General features: G+C 33.8%; 1 protein-coding gene across 3 annotated transcripts in view; it reads left to right on the top strand.

Annotated features, from left to right (window-relative positions):
- Positions 1–21,175, top strand: part of DLC1_1 (Dynein light chain Tctex-type) — a gene marked incomplete at both ends in the record, with an annotated part of 143,019 nt that overhangs the window by 111,796 nt on the left and 10,048 nt on the right. For all 3 annotated transcript variants that reach the window (XM_051212869.1, XM_051212870.1, XM_035732900.2), the window contains 6 exons: positions 6,319–6,682; positions 9,138–10,728; positions 11,663–11,975; positions 14,550–15,143; positions 17,604–18,019; positions 18,831–18,956. In XM_051212869.1, coding sequence (XP_051068793.1) covers positions 6,319–6,682; positions 9,138–10,728; positions 11,663–11,975; positions 14,550–15,143; positions 17,604–18,019; positions 18,831–18,956 — 3,404 coding nt within the window. The remainder of the gene's footprint in view (positions 1–6,318; positions 6,683–9,137; positions 10,729–11,662; positions 11,976–14,549; positions 15,144–17,603; positions 18,020–18,830; positions 18,957–21,175) is intronic.

The following is a 21,175-nucleotide window of genomic DNA, read 5'->3' as shown; positions in this document are numbered from 1 at the left end:
ACGTAAAAATGTTTTACAATATAGAGAGAAAATATCATTTAGTGAGGCGCCAACGGACGTTTATAAATAGACTCCCGTCAATATATATACCTTTCAGTTCCCAAGAATGTAACAATTATATTCTTCACTTTTCCACAGTTTTTCTTCTGTCTTTTCTGATTTCTTTGACAGTTTTAAGTTGGAATTATTTGTTATTAACAGTACGTTTTAACACATACACACATGCCCAAATGTGTACACAATGAATACATTTGAAGATTTCACACTGATTCAAGTTATTTAATCGGTAACACCATCATCTAAATATTTGTAAAGTGATTGTTTTTGTTAATAACTACACTACAAGGTATAATTATGTAATTAGAGATCTATACAATGTAAATCATTGAATGACAATTTAGTGGTCTATAGGCTAAGCGATATCTTTCAGACCTATGAGGTGTTGATTTTGTATCGCATCTTAGTAAAAACGATGAAGTCATAGAGGTTTCCAGTTGGCCCACAATAAATTCTATTTACGAGCTAATAAAGGTTTCTCTAACATAATATAATGAATAGAAACTTGAATAGGTTGAAAGTTTGCCACACAACAACGATTCAACGTTAATAATCCACACGATTATAGAGAAGATAGGACTTGTAGAGTAACTTTAAGTTCTATACAGAAGTCAAGCTTGGAAATGAAGATTTTTTTTTATAGTTGCATCCAAAGTCCTTGGGATGCACAACAAAGCGAACGAAAAGACAAAACAGCCAGTCAGGTAACACTAAATGCTATTGTGAACACATGAATTAGGAAAATATCACTGAAGTTATCCTTTAAAGAAAGAATCGACACGTTATAATAAAAATTAGACAACCTGACCTCTTAGTAATTAGGTCCCTAATTAGACCATGAATGCCAATATGTGCAGATATATGTGTAGAGATTGAGAATGCTACAGTAAACTAGTCAGGCTGTTACTTCCACTGACAAATCATCTGAAAATACTATTACTTTGTACAATTCTATTTATTAAAAACCGTTAATTATTATGATTATCATCAGCAACAGTGATAAAATAACACGGCTATCAACACTGAACGTGTAACACGTAGACAGTTTCGTGATTAATGGTATTTTTTGAAAAGAATATAGTAAGTAATCTGTTAAATTTTCATGGTGATCAAATTGCAAATCAATTAGAAATAGGCGAAAAACGTCAATTATTCTTCATTTACTGATCGCTGAGTGGTGATCAGTGCCGTTTTTGTCTAGATATTTGTGTGCTGACCTAATTCTATCGATGAAGTTGCTGTGTGGTCACTGACTCAAGTGACTTGTTACCGTATATACTTTTTTTTATGTTAGGTGATTGGAGATAGTTTGAAAGAAAATCTAGAAATAGGTATCATGCTAACTGGCAGTCATCAGAAAGATCTATCTACAACCCTATGGGGGAATTGTTGCCTCTTTTAGGATTCGAACAAGTATCACTCCTTTTTCACAGTCTGATATGTTACTATTTAGATTTTGACTTCAAAAATGTATTGTAAATCCCTTTAATAAAAATCGAATTAATGACGTTTTATATTCTTAATAAATAAAATGTTTCATCGGGTTAATGTAGAAATTTACTTACTTTCTACAAAGGAGAGTTTTTCTTCGAAGATTTAATTTTAATTTCAGTGGTTGAAATCATGAGTCAGTTGAAGCTAGATCGCCATCAAAAAGCTGGAAGCGCTGAATGGCCTAATCTTCTTGTGTGACTTCTCAGAAGTACTCATCCATTTAATTTTAACTGAAGAAATTTGAAAAATAAATAAAAAGTCATTAAAAATTACTGTTCTGATATTGTCTGGAACTTTTTACCAATGTATACATAAGAGGTTTACACTTGAGATTAAGCCTATAGGACTCGGATACATTTGGCTAATTATCATAACCGTTGGAGACATGTATGTTTGTATGTGTATGTGTGAAACTATGTATACATACTGACATGATTTCATTTCGATTATCAATGACTGTGTATAACAATGTGTGATATGTTTCAATATATATGAATGAATGAATGAATGAATGAATGAATGAATCATAATAATTTGCATAACGTTTCTTTAAAGATATTACTTAGGATTTTGTAAATTTTAGTGATAAATCATTTTATCGATACACTTTGTAGAATAATAATCTATGCACTGTAATCATGGTCTTTGTTGTTGAATAGGTCTAAAAAAGAAACGACATTTTACTCACCTTTACAATAATAATTAAACTGTACATTCAGATATTCACTGTGGTTTAAACCCTTTATTTATACTCCTTCCCTTGAGCATTATTGGACAATTATTCACACCTTCCATTTCTACACTCCTCAAACTTGTCCCCCAATAGCATTAATAGTTTAAAAGAAGGTATAATCGTTTGTGATTGTTAGACACTGATCACCACTCAGCGATCAGTAAATGAAGAATAATTGACGTTTTTCGCCTATTTCTAATTGATTTGCAATTTGATCACCATGAAAATTTAACAGATTACTTACTATATTCTTTTCAAAAAATACCATTAATCACGAAACTGTCTACGTGTTACACGTTCAGTGTTGATAGCCGTGTTATTTTATCACTGTTGCTGATGATAATCACACGATCAGTAGTTTAGATTCATGTTTAGATGTGGCTAAAGACAGAGATAATTTGTTTCACAACATGCTATATCTTCATATATTTGGGCGAACAATAGTGTGCACAAAGACATATTGAGCACATATTTCGATTATAATTAAACCAATTTTTACATAAGTTTATGGTCATACGCTTAAAATTTATCGTTAGGGATCAAGGAAAATGTCACTGTTATTTTAATGTCATCTGATGACCCTTAACTAACCTGAAACCTAGGTCAAGTAGTGTTTTTGTTGAGTATCTTTAACCACCAAACATAAGTTGTGCCTAAAATGATATTTTCTGAGCATCCTATCTGATCAAACAGTAAATTATATCAATGAAATTCGTCATCTGACTTTTACTAATAACAAAATGCCTATATCTCTAGGCTGACGAATCTTAAATAAGACGAAACGCGAGTCCTGAAATCTGCTACTAACCATATTCGATCTATTCTATATATGCCTAGTTTGAATTAAGTACACGAAATGTAACTTCATTATATCCTCGTTTCTCTTTTTCCTAACCATAAAACGTAATTTACCACCAATAAACTAGTATCGATTGATTCATTAACTGTAAAATCTATTTCACTATCCAACTACCATCATTATGAGAGTCATATTTAAAACATCCTTTTTTTAAGCTCAAATTATATGTTCTTTTCAATATTTTGAATTGACATATTTCGAAGCGGGGGTAATTACATTCTATTGGTTTAAGTACAAGATTTATGTTAGTTATACTTACTAACATCATTATAAGATGTCCACAACAACAAGAAAACAAAACAAAATGTTATAATAGGACGAAACGGTCGTCCAGTGCTCCCAAGGTTTTTAATGGTGGTCTAATATCAATCGGTTCACGATGTTAATCCATCAATGAAATGATTGATTTCTTTCAAAAGGGGTTACATTTGAAAATTATTTTACAACTGACTCATTAACAAAGTATGCTGAGTATTTATTTTTATAATTAAATTATGTAAAATGTTAGTTTAATGTTTAACTTTCTAATCATAATGACGTTGAATATATTAATATTGAAAGTAAGTAAGAACTATATAATGCCATTCATTCTAGACTAATCTAAATTAGTGATATATTGAGATTCGAGGAGTACTTGAGTACTACTTTCTTATTTTTGTTTAAAACTTCTCAGTAGCTATCGGTAATGAGAAAAATAAATAATTTTAAACAAAAGATTTGAACCATAGTTAGAATGATTGATCTAGACTAATCCTCATGATAACCATGATCAGCAGTCGGAGATTTGGGATAAATCAGTCACGGTGACCTAGATGCATTTACTCTTTATTTTTACTTAGATCTTGAGCTTAAGTCTTTCGTTATTTATACATTTCCATTCTGTTAATTTGAATTATATTCTCAATACATAGTCTTTCTTATTACCAGTACAATTAAATTCTATTTCATCTCCTTTGTTACTCACTTTTTTACTTTCATTTTGTTGTACTAATGATGTAAGGGAACTTCAGCTAACTCTTTTCTTGATTAAACTGTACCGAGTTAATGCTTGAGTAACTGGGGGGGTATTTATTTATTTATTTGAACACATAAATATTGGTACAAAGAGGCACCAAATAGATATCCGCCACACAAGTCACTTGATTTGTGTGTGGGCTGTGATACTGCCTGGGTTCCGAGACCGAAGCAGGTGGTTCTCTTAGGGAGTCATACCCGGAGCCTTTGACCTAAGGGCCTAATCCACAAGGCAGTAAAGCAGCGTTAGGAGATGCAGTCCCATGGCAGCCCGTGACCAACAATAAGTTCTTACTCCATTTGTTCCTTCAGGATCCTGGAACCCATGTGCACCATTGGTTTGGAATCAAGATTTTCCAACTCCCTTAGGTGGATCCTCCATATGCACCAACCCGTTTAAAGTACCAGACATTCGCTTTTCGTGTCAATTTCGTAAACATCACCCCCGCTACGAGAAGGCAGTGAGTAGGAATTCCCTGATAGTGGCTGTATACGTGTAGCCATATGAGAGCATTTCGACAGGGAGAGCTAACTCTCCTCATCCTTGGTCGTACCAGGGCATTTGAGAGCTCTCTTGGCAGGTTTCCCAGGTTGTGTAGGTAAACTGGGCGGACAATTGTTAATTTTAATATTGTTGAGTTCTTTGAGATGGACAGTTTACTTGTAGAGCTTACATTTTCAATCTGGACAAGATCATTAACGCTTATTACATGAAGTTCCACAATTAAACTATCCAGCTCGGAAAGATTAATAGCATCGGTTACATTTGCCTAAACAGGAAATTTTCTCCATCATAATTGTTAATGTATCAAATTACGGGATTTATTTTTATTTATACACTGCTAACGGATTTAGTTGTATTAATGTATTCGTTCTAATTAACACTGCCTAGATGATCTGTTCCATACATACAACTGAAGAGTTTATAAAGTTAGCGGTGAAAATTTGCATTTGGTTTTGTTTGTCTTGTAGTCAGATTAATTAGCTTTTCACTCTATTTGTACGTTTCTTCACCAAATTTGACTCCAACTATGGATTTGTATTAACTGACGAATAATGGTGATTCTGAAATATTATATTTCATTGTACAGATTTAGTTTTTAACCTTCGGCTCATATTTCGGGTATGATGGCTGATGGAACTATTGAATGGTTCAAATCAAAATAGGTGGAGTAAACTATGAACTGCGACTTAATAACTAAAATCTGAACGCTTTAATTATTGAATCATTGCTCTCAGCTAGATTTGATCAATTCAAGTATGATCAATGATAGTCAAGCATATGTAATTAAGATTGTAATCAGGCGGCCGAGTTGTGCAGAAAATTCCAGTCTCAAGAGACATTGGTTATTTGAAATATGATACAATCATTCTGAACAATAAATATAACATTAAGCGTGTACAAGTTTTGAATTATGAGGTGATCAGGGATCAAGTACACTGTCAGAAGCACGATCAAAGAGTAATCTCAGCCTTAAAGTAAGTGGATACTAAAATAAAGTTATATCAATTACCACCTGTAACTAGAAAACGGAGTACGACTATATCAAGAGAGATTATCAAAGAATAACGCTTTATTTATACGAATATTCGTCAAGATTAGAACGAATGGTTTGACAGTAATTGAGCGCCGAGTATAGAGAAGTCATTATATGTGAAAATTATCAAAGTCTTTGATAATTTTGATTTTGCTTATTACCCTGAAGAAGTCCAGACAAGTTAGCTGGACGAAACGTTGGAATTAGTTATATTTCAATCGCTGAGAATATTTCAAATATAATTTTCACATATAATAATGCTTTATGTTTCGAGGAATATCGTTTAAGACAGAAAAACCTAGTTCAACTAAATTTTAACAATGAAATGAAGGAAGAAAACTAACAGGAAGCACTAATACAAATATTTTAATGAACTAGACAACTGAAATAAAAGTACCTTCATCTATAACAGGCAACTCTTTGCAATCATGTCATACTTGGTGGAACATCAAATGTTTGCAAATAACTCAAACTACTGAGTACGATTAAGTAGTATATTTTAAATACAAAAGTCAAAGTGTGTGTAAAACGTAAGACAAACTTCACATATGTATGACTATTTCATTATCGAATATATGATCGTCATGTTTTATTTTTTATTCTCTCCTACTTATTCTTTCCAGTTTAACTCTTAAAAATTGTCCAACACGGTATCATTCAGAGAGAATCAATCGGACAACAACGAATAGTCATTCTAATGATCAAATTACATCTATAGAAATCAATCCATCCAGTGCACCGTTCATTAATAGACAAGAGGTAATTATTATGTCTGATAACAAGAATCATAAAAATCCAGTCAGTGAATTACCATCATCAACAACAACGACTACAACAGGGAATGTACAACATCATCGTCATCATCAACAACAACAAATATATCAAGTTACAAGTCAGCCGCCTCCACCGATTCAGCAGCACCCACAGCAATTTACGTCAGGTTATGTAAAAGACAAGTCTAATTCACTTAATATTATTGTTAAACAGGTAAAAAACGTCAAAACATTTCTCAAGTTGGGAATATCTGTCATGTGTTAAAGTGGATGATGATATTTATGATATTGTTTCTTACTTAGTTGTATCTTAACTTTTCTCTTCCACTTTTCAATAAAGTTGGTTATTTATTAGAAGTGAAATTCAGAATGCGTATTCCATCCTATATGTGATTCATCAGTTGGATGTATCTGGATCTCAGTGTTGATGTTTTTATTCAAAAGAGAACCTGGTATCTTTATGTCCAACGTCCAACATTTTATCCATAAAATCGAGAGTACATTCATCTAACGAGTCCCAAGTAAAATCAAACGTATATCCTGGATTTCATTGTTAGCCATGGATCAACTATACTAAATCTCGTGACTGTATGATTATATCAGTACAATCCACCCAGGATTTCAGAACATAATTATCATTTGAAATCCCTAACGTTAATCAGTAAGATAAAAAAGAAACGCTTCGTAAACCACTCTTCCAGTTCTTTTTTATCTACTCATCGAACGAAATAAACTGTTACCCTGTTAAACGATTAATCAAACTGAGGTTATCCAGATTTAAAAATAATGTTGTTATATCTAGAACTTAGATTCTTTGTTACACGGCGTACAACTTGAGCACTCAAACGCTAGAACCCTCCAAGTAGCAAATGCGAAGACAGAAGACGAGTGAAAAGGAATGCTATTCCAAACAGTGTCAAATATAGTACAAAATTCTCGGGTATTTCTAGTTCTTAGTAAAAACAAAATCAGCATTATAGTCATCCAATCCGCATACAGTGGTTTTTAGCATTTGTCCAATAGGGAAGCTACATGTAGAGATTCTGGAATATTCTTGCAAAGATGATTGGATGGAACATTTTCGGCTCTTTCTGAGCTTCTTCTAACTTCCTTGAGTTCACCCGTGGGACGTCCTCATAAATGTAGTACTGAATATTTTCACACCCTCATTTAGGTTATCCATAAAAACCTTGGAAGATCTTCAGAAGTTAAACACCATAAAACTGTCAAGTTGTTTTGTGTTTCCTTTTAATTCACTTTATCACTAGTTATTCACTCAGTTAATTGTTGATTGGAAAGTTCAAAAAACCTTTAACTTATCAACATAGAACGCAGTTGATAATCCTCTTGGTCTCTCAACATAATACTTACATCAGATGGGTTTTTGTGGATATTATAGTAATTTCAATGGTTGAGATCATGAGTCAATTGAAGCTAGACCACCATGGAAAAACATGAAGCATTGGACGCCCATTTCGTCGTATTATGGAACTCCTCAGCAGTGCGCATCCATGATCTCGCCTCGCGAGATTCGAAACCAGGACCTATCAGTCTTGCGCGAGAGCACAGGACATCAAGTGGATACACTTAAATCCTTCAAGGTGATTAATAAACAGTCAAACTTCAGTCTTCTGAAATTTGCTGAAGCCATAGCGATCAAATGGCTTTAAATGGGACAGTTATATCTTCAGATAGTATAGCATTACTTGAGTTTAACTGTTTGTCGATAGTATTTACAAAAGTAACAGTAGTTATCTGGTCTGAAGTTAGTGTTGGAATTTCGAATATATATGGCTTAGGTTATCTATAACGTGAATAGTGTTGAATAAGTTTACTATATCAAGCATCTTCGTTCATTTATTGCATAAGTGATGGATATTAAAGTTCCATTGAAGATATCATTTCAAGTTCTAACGCACACTATATTTGTATTTTTGATGTTGAGCTGTGTGCGCTACATTGAAATGTTCATAACAGACAGCTGAAGATGGCTTTACACACTTCGAATGAAATCTTTGGTAATAACTAAACTACAGTATATCAGTTTGTGATTCAAACTATGAAAATTCTATAATGTCCACAAAGTTTCTCTATACTAATATTAATCATCTGGACATTATAGACTAGCTTCAAGATACAATTCCTGAAGTTATAATGGCAAGGTTTAACCAGTGGAGTTCAACCATATTGGGTGTAAGACAGTTATCCAATGCAGTCGATGGATTAGAATTGTGTAATATATATATATATATATATATATATATATATATATACATATATATATATATATATATATGCAATCGGGTCTAGGGATTGGACGTTCATATACAAGATTAAAGGTCCCGAGTTCGATTCCTGGACTCGGGGTAGTGGATGAACACCGTCATTCAGTGCTTTTCGATTCTCAATGATAGTCTAGCTAAGATCAGTTCATGATTTATACTATGAAAATTCAACAATCTTCACAAATCCCCCTATACAAACTCCAGTATATATCATTCACCTACTAAATGTATGTGAAAACGGGAGAAATTACTGGATATACCATACTTATTAAACATTTAAAACGTTCTGTATAACCTCAGCCATTTTCAATAATAAATTGTTCAACTCTTTTTATGGTCTATTATCATTACTGTTATTATTCTATTGCCTTTTTATGTACACAGAATACTTCAGATAAACTGAAATTGGTCGATTCAAGACGTACAACACCGAGACAGTTGAAACAATATCAATTAAAACGTAATCAACCAATTACTCATTCATCATTGACTACTAGTACTGAGTCACCACCCTCAACAACAGCAACAATGATTTCACCAGAATTATATCAACCAAAATATACAATTGCATTAAATCATTCCCATTTAGAAAAAGCAAAAACTATCAATTCACCTGAAAATTTTCATAATCCCATGGAAAAATCAACATTTCCTCAACAAATGACCTCTAGTGATTTAGCTACATCATTTATTCGTACGGCAAGTTTACATTTAAAATCGACACTATCACGATTGAAACGTTCGAATAGTGGAAATTCAAATAAGCCATCAGATGCAATAACTACGACTACTATTCATACTGACGTTTTGCCTTCGGTTAAAACAATTGATGTTAATGAGGCGGTAATGCGTCATAGTTCTCTTCCTTTTGATAATAATGATAAATCTATAAAACTAACTGATGAAATCAATGGAAATACGAAACAATTGTATAAAGAATTAAATACTACTACTACTACTGAGAAAAATAATAGTAATTTATTTTCATCATCACCTGGATGTACAAAATGGTCTACACGTTTAGGTCCTCCACCATCCCCATGTAAAACGACAGATATTAATACTGCTGTCATATATCCTAAATGTTGTATATCGACAACATTCCATGGAACTAACACATCTGAGACAGTAGTCACAACGACAATAAATTCTACACAACTACCATTAAATAGTTTAAATCATAGTAAGAAAAATGTTTTAATTTTGAAAAATACAACAATGATGACTACTACTAACTCTGTCAATATAAGTAGTGTATCCCAAGTATTGCCTGAAAATGAACGGAATGAATTGAATTTATCATTAACTGGTGGTGATGATTGTGCTGATGTTGGAGCATTTGGTCGAATTAATTTACGTACTGGAAGTTTTATGGGTCGTTATCCCAATTATTCACATTCGAATTATCACTTAATGAATTATGCCCAAAATGGGCAGCATAGGCAATATTTATTGAGTGGTAACGATAATAGTAGTAGTATACAAGAACAACAACAGCAACGTCAAAACGATCAACAAAACCTTTCAGATTACAGACCACTTTATTTATCTGTCCAACCGCATACAACATCACCATCTGGGAATACAACCCGATCAGCACCATCACCGAGTCTTTCATCAACCATATCAACACAAGGTATTCCAGGTTATAATGAATCTTGTCAACAACAGCAAATTGTATATTTTCGTCCTCAGAGTAAATCGATCAATTTGAAAGCGTCATCATCCTCTTCCGTGACAATGAAACGTTCACCAAGAGTGAATTCTATGCATAATCCACAATTGTTGCATACAATAGATAATCCAGATGATCAATACTCAATACCTATAACACATCCTCATGAAATGTTATTATTATCTTCTTCATCATCTCCGTCTTGTGTAAGTCCGCATCCAGAATTGGATCCAATTTTAGAACGCCTGTTACTGGATGTAACAAGTATTGATGAATATAGAACAGCATTACATAGAAATGGTGAGTGAGAGATTGAGAGGTACTGGTGGTGATTAATATTTATGGCAAGACTATAATTTATGGGCGAACCAATCATACATAAGATGACGGGTCTTGGATTTTGGTGCGAATTTCGTTTGTCCATTTGGCTAAATAGCGTTCCAGCATTTAAGCTTATGTCGTGATGAAAACCTTAAATGCAATTCCTAGTCCCAACCATCAACTGTTAATAAGAATTTTAATTCTTCACACTGGCTTATAACCCCTCATTTAGTCCTAGTTAGTAAATGATCATTCTCAAGGTCACTTTAGAGTTGCTCAAAAGTGGTCCATATTTATTGATGGTTGATTCAGTGTTTATTTGTACTTGTGTGTGTGTGTAGAGGGATGGCTTTTCATATCTTCTACTATACTAAGTTAATAAGTGTTTCATAAATATTTGTACTATGTAACAAAAACCCTTCATTAGTATAATAGGTTTTTGGAAACTTGATTTTTGTTATTTTGCACAACTGATAAACTTAGAGATCTTTTGTCTAATTTAAAGAGCTAGTTACCAGATCTTTAGCGAGAATCTATGACTGGTGGAGAGTTCAACCACATCGGAAGTTAAGCATTTAACCACCATTGTTACAGTAAAATGATTATACCGTATTGAAAATTGACTGAAGTTTAAAATGTTAACCATTAGATGCCGATTGAGTGGTCTGAACGTTAAGCACTTACTGATGAGAACTGAAAATTCCGGGTTCGATCTTTAATGGTGTGGATGTCCATCATCACTTAGCAGTCCCATAACGAAATGAAACAACTATCTAGTGTTTCCTGGTCGTCAATGGCTGTCTAACTATAATCAGTACATGATGCAAACTTTATTAGTTCATAATCTCCGAAAAAGCCCTCATATTTATATATCCATCTTTTATACACTATATGTTTTCAATTACTCTCACAGATTCAGTTACTCCGCCATTATCGACTAGTCGACAGCGTACTATCAATCGTATACATACTCCGTTAGGATCAAGTGATCCTGAATCAATTTCACGATCAGCTGATCATATAACCAATGTGAATTTATCAAATAAACAATTAAATATTTTACATGATAATATATGGGATTTAAATAAACAAATTAATGATTTAATACAAATGGAATTTAATTATAAACAGAAACAACCAACCATTAATAATAAATCACAATTATCACCATTTGATAATTTGAAAATAGGTAGTTCAACAGTTGGACCTAGACGTTCAGCTCCAAAGTAAGCCGATCTGTATTAATTTTAACCTTTTTTATATGTTCACATCAATTACAAGCGTTTGATGATAGAACTCGCTTGGGATTACCTTGTTTTATCATAAGACTAATGATCTATTGTTTAACTAATGATATTAATGACATAAACAATAATTGGAATGTCTTGATGCCTATTGGTTCGTTAGATTCCCTCTATCGTTAGTGGCCAATTATAATACGAAAATACCAGACAGATTTAACTTCTAATATTGTGTTATCTTTTCAACTTGTAAAGCTCACATGATTATATGCATCAATTATATGACTACAACACATCACAAACGAACCTGTGTCAGAAGTGTCAGATTCACTAAAATAACGCTTGAATTCACCTGAGGTTTGCTTCAATCAGACGACTGTCTTAGTTACTCGATAATAGTTATATATAAGTAGATATAAATAATATATGTGATTCTACAATAAGTGATAGTCAGTTAAATTTAAGCTTACATTCAAGGTAATGAAACAATAACAACAGTCATTCCTAAAGCAGTTAAACATAAAAAGTGACAAGTTCAAAATGACTTTCCAAGCAAACTACTTTTCAACCAATAAGTACGTATAATAGTTGAATTCATTAGTCGATTTAAGCTAGACCACCATAGCCAGCTTGTTAATTTAACCAATGGATGAACACTGACTACATCAGTAATATAGTCATAAAACAAGAATTTCTCAATAATAACTAATAACTGGTTTCTTGATGCAGTGGCTGAATTAGTATTTGGTAGCAACTGTTTGACAGTACTTATTTCTTGAAACCCTATCATGTTTAAAATACGTCGGTATAGAAGAAGGTAAGAATCGCCAGAGGTAACTGGATTAAAGAGGTATTACTTTCATTTGTACACTGAGCATTTATCTTGTATACTTCGTGTTAATAAAAAACTAGAACACATTTGCGATGGAGACTGTTAACGATTCGTAAACATAGGAGTTGAAATACGAGTCATTATGGAATATTATATTTCATATATTCATGATTATAGTAGACTAATTATATAAGGTATGGAGGTTGAAAGAAGAGTAAATGAATGAGTGATTGGATGAATTGTAAAATGAATTCACACATAAGTGGTCGAAAGAACTAACATACTACTGACTTTCTATAGGAAAGAGATATTTACATCGACTGATCACTGTATAGAGTTAGTGCTGAGTGAGTTTTATCAATCAAGCTGTAGTACACCCGTTAATCTAAGCTTCTCGACATCGTATGCATTATGTTTCGGTATTAGGTAGGAGATGTGAATTGTTCTTCAATCCTGTCCCTAATTGCTTGATTTCTTTATTTATTATTAGCTTTATTCAATATTAGATTTTTGGCACAATATAGAATCCTCAGCACAAATTATTTCAGCGAGTTTCCGTTTCTTATTTCTTGATCGATATTGACGATAAATGTTGAATGATCTCCAGTTAGATGTTAGGATTTCAAAGGTCGAGATTTTAAAAATATTCATTCTTTACAGTGCATACTGCCAGCCATCACAATGTCTCTGATTATATGTTTTTGCAACTTGTACAGCGAAAGGTCGTGAACTTTTCACAAACTCACCTGAATAGATTATGCAATTAATTGACATAATGATCTGTTAAAACAAACAAGGAAACAGATAACTTGTTTAAATATCTAGATGGTAGGAACAGGTAGCCCAGATATTCAAGTAGGCTGCCATCATCTGAGTTCAAACTACTGAGATCAAACACGATGGTTCGAAGTGCTACCCAAACAGTTTACCGATAAGGATCCAGACAGAGAACCTTGAGCATAAAAACCTGAATACCCCTAGGAAACACCCACTCTCAAAAGATTGCAGCAACGTCTTGTTTGTGTGTGTTGAACGGCACAAAATTCAGATTCAGAGTTTTTTTACCGACTACTTCCAACTACATAGCATCTTTAGTGGTAAAATTTAATCACCACTAAAAGACTAGAATACATGAAATTGGGTACAAATCAATGGTCGACGAATGTATTCCAGTTTCTGCTTTTACGACATAAATGTTCGGCATCCAATTTCAAATTGTAAATCCGATAAATGTTAATTGTTAAGCATGAAATAAAGTTATTTATTACCTTAAAGGAATAAATTGGATAGCATTTATATCTGGCCTTGAAGAATTCATGTTATTTGCTATTTTTCAGCTCGAAAACCCTTTTTTCTAGAAATTAGTTACGCGATTACATAAGGTTGGTCATTGATGACAGCATTTTCAAGCACAGTTGAACATCAGATAGTAGTGGAATCCAGGTTGCGTTTTGTCCCACATGGTACACCTCCGGAATTCTACTTCTAACTTCTGTTCAACTATGTTTGAAAGTACTTGTGGATTAATGACGATATAGAGGTAACCCAGAACAGGATAGAATTATGCCAAAAAAAGGTTGATCAATCACAATCTTTAACAACAGGAAGATTCAAATGAGTAAAGATGAACTATTGGCGTCAGTAGTTTTGAGATTAATATTTTAATACTACTAATAAGTAGTTAAGAAAGTCTCATTTAAAAGTTTATCATATTTTTTTCTCAACAGTGTTCAAGTTGAAGAAGACGGTAAAACTGAAGCTGACAGTCAATCAACTAAACAACAACAGCAAACAGACGAAGCATCCCCTACCACTGGCACAAAATCTGGAAAATATACATCATTTAGAAAACATCCATTCCGTTGGTCAAGTCGGACAAGATCATCATCACATAAAAAAATGATTCTAACACATACACAATCATCTGTTGGACGAAGTGATCAGCATATTAATAAGGATGATCATACAGTTCATTTATCTACGAGTTCTTTACAAGCTACACCAACCAAATCAATAGATAATACAGGAAGTAATAAATCTACTAAAAATTATCCAATTAATAACTGTGATAATAATAATAATAATAATAATACGTCGATTAGTTATAATCAGCTGAATAGTGAACAACATCCAACAGTAATATCTAGTCGACTGAATACATTGAATTCAAGTAGTAATTTATTAGATACGAAAAAAGATGATTATGTAACATTTTGGTCGTTATCAGTTGGACAGTTAACAATATTAAGAAAATTTGCTCTTATACAATTAGCTAGTATAGCTGATAAACATTGTTCCATAAATCGATCTCCATTTAGTTGGTAAGTTAAGATGATATAACTTTGTTTAAAATAGTCATTTTTTAGTTCACTGTTAGTTGCATAATGTTTAGGTTAGATGAAATTTTGATGATTATAAATCTGCATCTACTGAGACGGTTGAGATATGGTTGACGTATGCCTAAACACTGAGTATTTCAATGGGTTCTGTTAAATATTGTGGAAGTTGAAAGAAGGTTTGTAGTAACGAAAGTAAAATGTGGTATCAGCATCTAAATTCACTAACTGTTGATCTGAGCCATTTAGGTAGATTGAACCTACTTGGTCGGAGTCGGCATGATAACCAATATCAGTCGTTGGAAATGATTTATGACATAACTCATAGATGTTTACATTGGTACCGGTGTATTCATTGTTTATCTTCCTCTAGATCTCCAACTCCAATATTCGTTTTTGGATATCTTTTCTCTTTGTCTTTTCGTAACAACGTTTAGTTTTTTTCCCCATTATCATCGTTATTACATTATTCCAACAACTTTTGCTACTCATCTTGTTAATTTCACGTCTATGGGGTATGGAAACTTGGGCTAATGAGTATTTGTACCAGACCCGATGTTCATTATGATTGTATGACTGACTGATTTATTATACATGTATACTAATTACTGTAAATGGTTTGTATATTTACTGTTGTTGACATTCAAGAATGATAGTAATAGATCTTTGTTGATGTATATGATCCTGGAATTCCGTTTACAAGTGATATTCTAGGATTACAGAATCTAAATGTTTTGAAATGGGATATTAGTGAATCAGTACCGATCCCCAATCTTCCTATCCACGAGCCCCATCTGCTACTCAAGTGCGAATAGTGAAAGTGAGAAAGGCATTTAGTGGTCACTCACGTTCACTTATTATTAGACGGATTTCTGGTTAAGCTAATGTAGCACTAAGACTCAGATGTAGTCCTATTATTTTTTATCGACATACACTTTTACATTAATTTTCCTGTCGAAATTTGAACCTGATACTTACCAATTTGGGATGCAGCGGTTATCTATTACGGTACTGAGTAATGTTAGATGCCAGTAATATGTCAGATACTAAAGTGCTTGACAGTGAAATTCTAGCTGCTTTCTAATCATCTTCTTAGAAATCTCTTACAATCAAGCCCGAGATAGAAGACAAAATACGAGAAGTTTGAAAATAAGCTTTACTTCCAAGGCTACTTTCGTCGCATAAAATAAGGATATTTATAGATAAATATGTGGCCTTTATATTGCAAATAGTTTTTGGAAACAGGTTACATTTAATAAACAAATTAGTAACTTTTTAATGGTGGGGATCATGAGTCAATTGAAGTTAGACCACCATGGAAAACCTGGAAGCACTGGCTTCAAGAGGTATTTCCTAGAGTTCTAGTGAGAAGCCGTGTCCAGTGGAGTTCAACCACGTCTGTTGTACGATAGTAACTCACTGATGATAATGGTAGATGTGTCACTCAATTTCGTGCATTAGTTGAAGTCAGACATTAACGCCAATGGATGACGACAGGCTCAGTGGTCTAGATGTTGAGCGTTAGCGCGAGAGACCAATAGGTCCTGGGTTCGGATTTCGCTGGGAGGGATCGTGGATGCACACTGCTGAAGAGTTCCGCAATAGGACGAGATCGCCGTCCAGTGCTTTCGGGTTTTCCATGGTGGCCTAGCTTCAATTGACTCATGATCTCAACCATTGAAATTACTATAATATCCGCAAAAACCCCTTCTGATATGAAATCAGTAACTATCTGGTCTATATATAACACATAATCCATCGAGATTAGATGGTGGTTGGAGGTAGTCAACAGGAAACCCTGGACCCGGGTTTCGTGCTACTTGGCACTCGTCAGCAAGGTGTACCTGTAATCTTGAGGGAACTGGTGCTCCCTGGCGGATTCGATCTCGTGTCACCCAGCTTCACAGTCAGAGACGTTACCACTGAGCTATCCGAGCCGTGACTAACCTCCTGTAGGACTGAGATGTAATCACAATTGATTGATCACTGGTGACTACCTCCAACCACCATCTAATCTCAATACATAGTGCCCGCAGTGTCGAGTCACCTAGACTAGTGGCCACATTGCAACATGATCGATAGCATTCGATCTGCACTATTAAGGACTAGACAAGCATGAGATTGATCACCACCCAGTGATCAATCAATTGTGATCATAATCCATCGTTTTCATAGAACTCTCTCTATTGAAAGCTGATTAGAAAAATTACTTCTACCTCTTGTCTATAAATGAAATTCGATACTGTTAACTTGATCATCAGAGTAAGGTAATGGAAACCAGCATTAAATGCTTATGTTTATTTGTTAATGTATCGATGGAAATTCCAACAATTGAAATTAATATGTTTCGATGTTTCACATGGTAGTCTATTTCACAGAGATCTGCATAAAGCGAACTAAAGAAAATTCATATCAATTGTTTAACCTCTTATTTCACATTTTTAGGCGTTTTATGAAATATAGAGCACTTCTAACTTCTGGTGATTCAAATTTGCTATCCAACTCATTAAGTACATCTCCATTATCCGATAAGAAACCATTTTCTAGTATAAATAATGAAATGTTTGTGAATAATCTAAATTCAAATGAACCAAATAGTCTTTCTCATTACCATCAGACACAACCACCAGGTTGTGAACGTATACCTCAATTACCTATTCGTTGTATATCCTATACTGGACCAGTGTTTGGCCAATCATTATCAAGTTGGCAACGTCGTTTAGGTTATCCTCTTCCACCAGCTATTTTGCATATGATGGATCATTTAGAATTAAATGGTACTACAGCTCATGGACTGTTTCGACGTCCAGGCGGTAAATCCAGAATATTAGCATTGAGAGAAGAGATTGAACGTGACATAAGTAAGTCTGTTCTCTTTTGAATATTCATCTTAACTACTTATGCCTTTTAAGTAGTTACTTCCATATTGTTAATGTGATTGATCAGTCACTCGATAAATGTTGAAAACTGAAATTCTATCAGGCTTATTACTGTGGTTTATGAGATTTGGACAGAAGTGGGGTTTCGCATAATTCAATGGTTGGCTTACTAAAATATGATTGGTCTGGATACTAGTGTTTTGTCTATCAACGTCAGTATGTGTTCGACTTCACATTCAGTCACATAAATCCGATGTTTGACAGTTTTAAGCAATCAATGGAAACCGTGGACTTAGATTGTTTTGTTTATTTTCTCTAGTCAGCATATTTAAATATTCAATATTCCTCACGTTTTTCATATCGGAATCATTTAGTCCCACAGTGCAGGACGTTACTATTGTGTTATTCAGGTAGCGATTAGTCTTCTGAGGACTGAAATATTTACGCTGATTAATCACCAATACCGTATTATCTAATAATTAGTGTTGATCGAATACTATGGGAACAACTAAATCCCTAATATCTCCAGGAAGAAATTTTGTAGACATTGGTATGATTTATAGATTGTATTCAGTTGACCCCAGTCGGTGTACCGTTGAAATTATGGGAGGACTGGACTATTAAGTCATCCAACAATGAGACCCCTAGCAACAATATAAACCTAAAACTCACCAAGATCATTCTTTAATAATAGGTATTAGGTTAAAGCCACAGTGTGATTATCAATTTCATTGAAACTCATGCTTCTTTATTGGATACATTTATTCCTTATTTTTTCTTATACAATTTCAAGACTGGAGTAAATTCAGTGATTGGCAACCATATGATATAGCAGACTTATTGAAACAATTCTTTCGTGAATTACCAGAATGTTTATTTACCAGTAAATTAGCTACAGTGCTTGTCAATGTTTATATATGTGAGTTAATTATATTTTTTTGTACTTTTAAAACAATGATATGAATATAATTTTTCAGTATAGGGTTATGGAGATTGCCGAGTTTTAACTTAGATCATGAACCGATCAATGTCAGACCACCATTGAAAACCTGGAAGTACTGGCCGGCCGTTTCGTCGTAGTATGGGACTCCACAGCAGTGCGCGTTCACGATCCCACACTTGGGATTCGAACACAGAACCTGGTTCATGATCCCAACTAAACATAATTTCCAACCGAAGGATTTTGAAAGAGATTAGTTTCATTATTGCCACAGATTGATATCAGTTATGCAAAATGTTATTGAAAACTAGCAGTCATTCAACAGTTGTTTCTCCATAGAATAAGTGGATGACATAGTTCTGATTGGTTAAGAAGGTGTTACAATATAGAGTCTTCTGACAGCCTCGTTAATAATATAAACATCTTGACGATGAAATCTGCACTATCTAAGTGCGAAATTTCGCTTCACGACTGAGGTATATCAATATCTAAACTGATGATGGAGAGTGAAGTATATGAATGTATCGACCACTTCACTGGTTTCGGAAGTCCAACCAGTATTGGCGGGTTGATTTCTGACCAAATTTCAGTATGGATTTAGAAAACTCAGCTGGCATTCGTTGATCCGTGGCTTGAGCGAGATGAACCTCTGCGAACCAAAGGACGACCACACTGTCCAGCACTTCGTTGTTTCCAACCTGTGGCTGTGAAACATGACTTTTGAAAATAGAGGACCTCGAGGGTTAGTAGTATACAATGATGTATGTCTTTGAGACAGCACTTAAATGTGCCGACACCACTAATTCAGCATTGTTGAGATCAGACTCAGAATACTAGGTCAAGATGACAAATCATTTGATGATATAGGAAATGTTCACTGATGATTGATGAGATACTCATTACACATGTCTTAACACCACCTATCTCAACTTGCAACGTTAGCTGGAGTAAGAATATGTTTAGAGAAATCTAAGGTTGGCCAAACTAAAACGTGACATAAGTACACGAAATCACTGATGGTTGATCTGAGATATTTTGGTTGAAGTTTTCACTGTTTTGTCTGGTCTTCGCTAATTGTTATGTCTGAATTGCTTAATACTTACACATGGAACCACTGAGATTCCCACGACGCAACGTAAAAACACCAAGACTGGTACAAGTGATGATTTATTAACTTCAAAACACAACGACAACCCTAGTCGAAAATACATTCATTTGTATATTGGTTGTACACCCATTCTGAATATTAATAAGGATGAAATCACATATATAAGAAAGATGCCCATAGTTATAACAAATCACATCCTGCATGTTATGCTGAGCATAGTTCAGGTTAATTTAATACAAGAGTATCGTATCTTGGATAAACATCACACTCAAATATATCAGTGTTATACCGAATAAGGTATCATACTGGGAAACATAACAAATATTATATGGAGTTACAAACAGAAGTAATGTTGATCATAAATCACAATGACTTAAAATTGTTATTTTGTTTCTTCATCCAGTTATGTCATTCACCATAATCGTAACCAGCAGTCAAAGATGTTGAGAAACACGACTCAGAATCTGCCACAATGGCAATGGTGGATTTACTTACTTGTTTCACTTAGGTCTTGAGTTTCAAAATTATATTTACTCCACGAGTTCATTCATTTGTATTTCAGCCCAAACTCCTTGACTGTGAATAAACATATACTCATTAGCAACTGAATTGATAATCTTTAAGTCTTGAGGCAAGTAATACTTCTTTAAACTATTAATTCGATAACCAACGGTCAACATTTATAACTTTGATCAGTCGGCAATATAATCTGATCATAACTCAATGGAGTCGATGATAGTTGTCTTATTTTCGACGTGATTGTACTCCGTTGATGATGGATTCCAATTAGAACTTGAAGAACTGCAAACTGCTGAACAACGAACATAAGATTATTGTTAACGTATTTTTGTACATCATTAATTTAATAGTTAGAAATGTATACCACTAGTTGTCTAATTATATAATGCTTACTGTGTTATCCTAAGCTTTTAGGCCCGATCCCCTATAGGGTCACGAGTTCCCATTATCAAGGAGTCATCCTAAATTATATTTATTCCCAGTGGCCTTGTATTTCAAGTCGGTTCATTACAAAAGAATATCTTAAAAATTATATCCCATTGTTGACATTGAGGATGGAATATTGATCAGT

Source organism: Schistosoma haematobium, chromosome 3 (genome assembly GCF_000699445.3).
Source record: "Schistosoma haematobium chromosome 3, whole genome shotgun sequence".
Lineage (NCBI taxonomy): Eukaryota > Metazoa > Platyhelminthes > Trematoda > Strigeidida > Schistosomatidae > Schistosoma > Schistosoma haematobium.
The sequence above is the reverse complement of the archived record's forward strand: the minus strand, read 5'-3'. Positions and strand labels throughout refer to the sequence as shown.